Here is a 7,166-nt window from a genome sequence, read left to right as displayed (position 1 = left end):
CGTTAGGATAAGTTTGTAATTGTAAGCAACAAATAAGGACAATCAGTTTAAGAGAACTCGCTCAGTAAGAGCCTGTAATGTTAAACTCCTTCTCATACCCCCACCTTCCTAACTATTTCATACCCCTACAATTTATAGAAGCATCTTCACACACTGATAAACATTCTGAATTTTTCCAACAAAATTGCAATTTCGTGTCTTTAACAAGCCTTACTTTGAACGGTTCGCACGATAATATTGAGTCAAAGTCAAGCGCTTTATTTCATGCAGTGAGGTTAAGAATTTGAAATTGTTTCACCATCCGTAAGAGAAGAACTTGGAAGTGTCTCCTTCACTTCTCTTTTAGGGTCCACTTTATCCTATAAATGTACTTTCATATCACTAAGATATAGGAGTAAAATCAAACTAGCTCGTTTCTTGCACTACCTTACGTGGAAACCATTTTTTCGATCAAATCATGAGCTGTTAAATTCAAAATAACTGCCGTAGCACGAAACTTACTCGTCCCATGTATTGCCGTTAGTGATGCAACTCTCTGTCCTTTAGCTGTGCGTACACTTGGAAATAAAGTTTATCCACAGTAGCCGCGATTTAAGCCATTGGTTGTTAGTAAGATACGGAATTTTCTTCGTATCAAGCCAGCTGTATTGCCTACGCCGGTTAAATTAGTTCTTCTGGATGCAAGTGATTTTCTTACCCCATTAACGATCCTCGTTCGATAAGACGGATTGTTATGTTACAATACTGAAGCAAAACAATTTATTGATCATAGCCGGAAGTTAACAGTTGGATAACGCATTCGATAACTTGTTTGACTTCAAATTAGAGCACTGTGTTTGCCAAACACCAACTAGTCATCTTTAACTGGTTAAAAATGCGCGCTCGAAAGTCCTTTGATTAATAATTATTGCGTTTTATTTGCCTGGAGTTCACGCTTGTGCCTTGCAGTTTTTACATCAAGCAAACGTAAAAAAATGTCTTCGTTGATTAGCAGTTTTGTATGATATTTTATTCTAAGTGTTTGCTCTTGAATGTCACAGGTAAAAGGCTAAGGTCTATTGCTAAACAATAGTGTGAGACAGAACTGCAAGTTTGTTTAAATTATAAAATTTAATGAAAACATAAATTAGCATTAGAGTTCTGCGCAGGCGCCAAAATGGCAGCCACGAATCTTTTTCGTTCTGCACTTTTGTGCTTGCTTTTAGTATCTTATATTGGTATTTTACCAGTTAATCAGCTGCAAGACTTGCCACTACAAGACCAAATCGAATATCCCTATCAAATATCTCAAGTGTTAACGTCTGTCAACATTAGCGGTTCCACCGGTTTCCACCGAACAGGCCGTGCAATTTGCGTTTGGAGAAAACATGGCTTTGTTTCCCTCAGCATTCCCGGACACGATCCTCCGATTGAAATAACTATGTATATGGATGTTGCAACCAACTCGGGCCCAAGCTCGTCCTTACATCAACGAAACTGGCAAACAGATGGAACCATAAATCATCCTCCAAGTTTTAAAATTCGCGGGAATTCAGTTTGTCTTTCCTATTTGCATACTAACGACTGCACGAGACTCTGTTATTCACGCCAAGATCTTCTCAATATTCGCCGTACCATCTCAATACCGCCACCTTCTAATGCTCTAGGCTCGTTAAAACTTGCTGGAATTCTGAGATATCGTGGAAAGAGAGCAGGAAAGCACCGAATACCAGTAATTATATCCAATCAATCGTTGAAAACACGACACTTGCAAAGAAGTTATCAAAGGGCACCGGGAAGAAACATCAATAATTTGATTACAATTCCAACAAAGAATGGCAAAATGCAAAAGCAAAACACCAGCCATTTCGTACCAACCATTATGTTAGCGAATACTATGTCACTGGTTCCTAAGCTGAGTGAAGTTGAAGAACTAATCTTAAGGGAAAAAATTCAGGTCTGCTGCATTACAGAAACCTGGCTGAAAGACCACATCAGCGACACAGTTGTAAACATTGAAGGATATAACATCACACGGAATGACCGATCATCTCACGAGCATGGAGGAGTCTGTGTATATGTCAAGGAGGACGTCAAATATGAAATTCCCGAGAAGTTACGTTGCTGTAACGACCATGAAATAATCTGGCTCAAATTAGATCCATCACGCTCTCCCCGCGGTTTTTCTTGTATCTTGCTGGCCGTCGTTTACTACCCAGGCCGTAACAGTCCAGCAGAATCCGACAGTCAGAATTTGCTCAACCATCTATTTGACAGTTTAAAATCAGCCGAATCTCTGTATACAAATTGTGGAATTATTGTCACTGGCGATTTTAACCGTCTTGATATTTGCCATTTGCGGAACCATTTTAAATTAAAGCAGCTTGTTAAATTCCCCACAAGAGGCCAGGCCACGCTTGATCTAATACTAACAAACATGGGCAATCGCTTCTCAACGCCCGAGAGCTTCCTCCCCTTTGGTCTGTCAGACCATAGCACAGTCATCGTAAAGCCGAAGGAAAGGATACTGAACCAACATACCAGGAAAAAGATCAATATCAGGGATATGAGAGAAAGCAAGAAGACAAGTCTCGGCCGCTATCTCAGCAATGTCGACTGGTCATGCATCAATATGCAAAGCTCCTGTGAGGGAAAACTCCGCAATTTCAACGAACTGATAATTAACGGCATAAATAACATCATGCCAGAAAGGTCGATTAAAGTTTACCCGAAGGACGCCCCTTGGATGACAATAAAACTCAAGGAGTTGATTCGTTTGCGTCAAAATGCATTTCATTCCAACAAGAAGGGTCCAGTTTTCAGATTCTACCGCAATGCTGTCAATAGAGAAAGGAAACTATGCAAAGCAGCCTACTATACTTCAAAAGTGCAAGATCTCAAAGGCGTGAATCCCCGTCAGTGGTGGAAAGAGATAAATAAACTGAGTGGATCCAAAAAACAAAACCCCAATTTACTGTCCTCCCTCGATGTACAGCAATTCACCAACATGTCCCCCCAAGAAATCGCCAGTGCAATAAATGAAGCTCTTCTAGAACCGCTCCAGTCTTATCAGCCTATCAACTGTGAGAACACGTCTGTTCTCCTTCCTACAGGAGAAGGCGCCGAATTCCATATCAAACTTATCCCATAGAAAACTGAACATTTGCTTAAATTGGTCCCAAGCCACCGTATTACTCACCTGACATGCGCAGAGCAATTAAATAAGCAAAGAGCGCCAATGTTAAAAATGGCGGCTAACAGAGTGAAGCGGGAGCATAAGACTCCGAAGAGATTTATTGACGAATTCGCAGAAGCTAAGACCAAGCAATGCAAGAAAATAAAAACTACGGATAAGAATATTTATCCTGTAGAGATAATATAGGTCGACAAAGCGAGAAAACATGGCAAAATTCATTTCAAAGGGTACTGCGAGAAATTTGACGAATGGAGGCCTTGCGATGAACATAATTTGCCCGTAATGCGATTGGAACCGATGTCAAAACCAATCGATGATTCCTTCAGCGATCGCCAGCAAACTTTTTATGAACGCGTTTACAGGGAGATCAAGTGAAAGTTGTACTCCGGGCGCAGAGAGGATTCAAAAGTTCGTATTGAAATTCAAGTCGATGACGATGTTTTCTATAAAAGTCTTGGGAGGATTTCATCCAAAAAATATCAGAGGAATAAACTCATATATGAAATTCTTTCAAATGAAATTCTGGATTGTTATATCGGCACAAAGTGGAATGAGCGGATCATGAATGAAAACGGCGATTTTGCTTATGTTGTACCAGGGACTGTGAGATTTTGGTTGACAAAAAGAAACCCCATAGTGGAATTTAAATTAATTGGCGATAAATACGTGAGATCTGAAATCGAAGACGGGCATCGCGTCGTTTTTACATTTGTCCGTGGAGATGGCAACAGATGTGGATACAAAAATATGGTCCATCATTAATATATTTGATTTAGCACATGTTTATTGATTTTGATAGTTGATGTCAAAGAATTATTTTACTTGCATGTGAATTACCTTCATAAAATGTAAACATGTGGTTATAAATGACCCATATATTTCAGTCTGTGATTCTGTTGTAATCAATGCAGTAACATTTTTGAAAAAGACTCCTTGAATACTGTATACAAGAAACATTTCACAGGCATAGCAAATTATTCTACACAACTTCTACTAACAGTTTTTGGGTAATACACTCCTTTAATACATTGATATATTATATCATTACTGATTGATTAAATCACATCTTGGCTTCCATTTACCATCTATTTTAACAAGATGTGCACAGAAAGTGGGAGCATCGCATTTGCTGCATTTTGCAGTACATGTTTTGATGGTATGGCCAGAAGTTGAACAGTTTCCACAGTTGTAGCTTTCCTTCACCCTTTCCAAACCAGCAGCTTCCAAAAGCTGTATTCTGTGTTTTTTCAAGAAAAGTTGCTTTAGAGCAGAAACCCCTCTATGATTAGATGATCGAAAGTAGTCCTTTGATACAGTGTTGTTGTACTTCTCCATACCTTGCTGAGTGTAATAAGCTAAATTTTGGTATAGCTTTAAAAATTCAGGTACATGAACATATAAAGAATGCATATATGGTGTTACATCTTTTGCTTGGTAAAGGTCTAAGAATTTTTGAAACCATTTTTTGATTTTGTCCTTGAGGCTAGAGATAGCATCATCTGTAGTGTAATTAAGTTTAAGATCACCTATAATATCTATGAAATTACCCCAAAGGGCTTGCAGCTTGTCCACATTATGAAACTCTGGTAATAGTAAGTGAAAATTAATATGTTGGAAAAGCAAGAGTTTTTCAGGTCTAGTAAGGTCTCTGTACTCCAACTTCTTGCTGTCCCTATTAATTTTCCATTCAAAATTAATTCCAAGTTCTTTTACAAATTTCTCATACCCAGCCATATGTCTATACTTATTTCGACAAAACCCATTTGAAAAAGTAGATACCTTGTCAATGGCATCTTTCCTGCGAAGTTCCCTGATCAGAAGTTCAATTAAATTATCAGATATTCTCAAAAATAAATGTAGTGTATCAATTATTACATGGTCAATAGGAATAAAATCAAATAATGGATTGGTTTTACAATTATATTGCTTAGATTTTGCATACTTACCTATTTCTTGTAAATCTCTTGCCCCAAGAGATTTGTCAGTTATAGACCACTTTTAACTGATGTCAAACCTTTCATTTCCTGGGCACTTACACCAAATACAAGAGAAATTTTGATTAGCAGCCCCTGAACCACAAACACAGGCTAGAAACTTCCAGTCTCCTCCCAAAAAATACTCAACGCTATACTTATGACTATTTAAAGTAATTTCTTTTAAATTTGACATTTCATTATTTAGATCAGCAAGGCTTTCTTTAAGATTGTCATAGTTCTCTGTTGTCTTAATTATTGCTAGAACATAGTTCCCTTTTTCATTCATTGCTGCATCCTTTTCATTCAAAATTGTGTATGTGACATTTTCAAGTTTAAGCCTTTTCCCAATGTTGGTACCATCACCACTGAGCTTTACTTTAATAGTAGTAACCTTGTCCAATACTCCATTTTTCTGCAGCCTTTTTATCTGTTCCTCAAGACTCCCCCTGAAAGAAATCTGTACTCCCTCTGCCTCCCCTGGTGTACTTCTCAGATTCCAATTGGCATTTAGTTTATCTAGGTGTTTGCATATTTTATATTTTGTGGGCATGTCTTTACACTTCATGGCCAACTCATGCCAAGCTTCATTAGATATATTCAATTTTTCCTTCAAGTAAACCCACATATTGATGTCATCAATATCATTGTCAGTCAGTTCTCTTGGCTCTGTTTCCAATAGTTGTAACTCTCCCTCTTCTACCAATGAAATAGTTTCATATTGTTGAGTGTCATTATTAAATACCTCAACCTTGGTGGCAATAAAATTGTAGAGGCCTAAAAATGACAGTGCTGAGTGGCAGTCTTCTTTAAATCCTCGCCTTAATCTTGCCTGATGTTGTTTGGTATAATCAGTGAAACGTTTGCTTTTGTTTGGACCTCTTTGTCCCTTTTTTTGCATTCTTGCTGCTTTTTTCGCTAATCTTTTGAATTTTTGTTTGTATTGTTCTTTTCTGTTTTCCGAATCCCTAATAACATCTTCAAACTCCTGCTCAATTTTTAATCTCTTTGCCTGCTCTGCGGCTAAATCCAGTTCAGCTTTCCTTTTCTGCCCACGAAGCTGTTGGTTTTCCTCAATCAATGAGTTGTTTTCAAGCTCATGATAGAAAATTTTGAAGGAGTGGTTTTTTGCCTTCCACGCATCAATAAGCTTCTTTATACTTTTCCCCCCAGTTTTTGACGCTTTCTTGAACGCTGAATGGAGGAGAGAAATCTTTTTCCTGAAGACGTTGAGAATTCTGGAATTTATAACAACTCCGCGAATCTCAGATTCCCTCAATATTTTTTCCACGATTCCCACAATCACAGAATCAGCACTTTCGTCGTTCGGCTCTTGATCAGACTTCTTCGACAGGGAATATATGAGATAGCTGATAAAAAAAAAATCAGTTCGGTGAAAAAAAATTGAAAAAAATTAAAAAGAAAAAAGAAACAGGTTGGAATACACTTCGATAAACGCAATTTTTACTTACTTGTTTATTTCGTAAGTAAACCAAGGCAGTTTTTCCCCTTTTGGACCATTTGTTTCTTCGCCGAAATCGTTTTGTGCATCTACCGCCACCGCGAGAAGAGCCAGCGAAGAAAAAATCACCAGTGCGTAAACTTCGAGTCCCATTTCCCGAACCCAAACAATATCCAAACCTCATGTATTATACATCAAATTGCGCCAAACTTATTGTTTTTTTCGTATTTCGCGGTAATGACCAGTTTTAGGCATGCACTTTAGAGTTATAGTCCCAGACTCCATGGCCACTGCTTGCATGTGGCGTGAACCCCTCTTCGACATATCTGAATCGCTAACCATAAGTTTCAAAAACCCGAACGAAATATTTTAATGATTTCCTTCAAATACAGTGGTATAGAAAGCTTATGTACGTTAGTTTTAGAAACTGAAGGTAAGAAAGATAGCAATTCAAATGAAATACACGAAAAAGAGGAAAATGTTCGAAAAGTAGCGTGTTTTTGACTGACCTCAGACTGCGTGACATGTCACGAAAATCTACAGAGGCAGATGTTAA

At 38.1% G+C, this 7,166-nt stretch overlaps 1 protein-coding gene across 1 annotated transcript; it reads right to left on the bottom strand.

Moving 5' to 3' along the window:
* Positions 1–5,032: 5,032 nt before the first annotated feature.
* LOC149038089 (uncharacterized) lies at positions 5,033–6,835 on the bottom strand. The gene is made up of 2 exons (XM_089186310.1): positions 6,621–6,835; positions 5,033–6,518 (listed from the first exon to the last, which is right to left on the bottom strand). The coding sequence occupies exons 1-2, from the start codon at positions 6,761–6,763 to the stop codon at positions 5,174–5,176; spliced, it is 1,488 nt and encodes a 495-aa protein (XP_089042436.1). The 5' UTR covers positions 6,764–6,835; the 3' UTR covers positions 5,033–5,173.
* Positions 6,836–7,166: the final 331 nt, after the last annotated feature.

This window comes from Pocillopora damicornis, chromosome 11, assembly GCF_964200805.1.
Source record: "Pocillopora damicornis chromosome 11, jaPocDami1.2, whole genome shotgun sequence".
NCBI classification, from domain to species: Eukaryota; Metazoa; Cnidaria; class Anthozoa; order Scleractinia; family Pocilloporidae; genus Pocillopora; species Pocillopora damicornis.
The sequence above is the reverse complement of the archived record's forward strand: the minus strand, read 5'-3'. Positions and strand labels throughout refer to the sequence as shown.

Bases quoted from the DNA above. Each gene is read 5' to 3' on its own strand.
- LOC149038089 (XM_089186310.1), bottom strand. From the start codon at position 6,763: ATGGGACTCGAAGTTTACGCACTGGTGATTTTTTCTTCGCTGGCTCTT. The intron at 6,519-6,620 runs GTAAGTAAAAAT...TTTTTTTATCAG, and splicing joins TTTACTTACGAAATAAACAA to CTATCTCATATATTCCCTGT.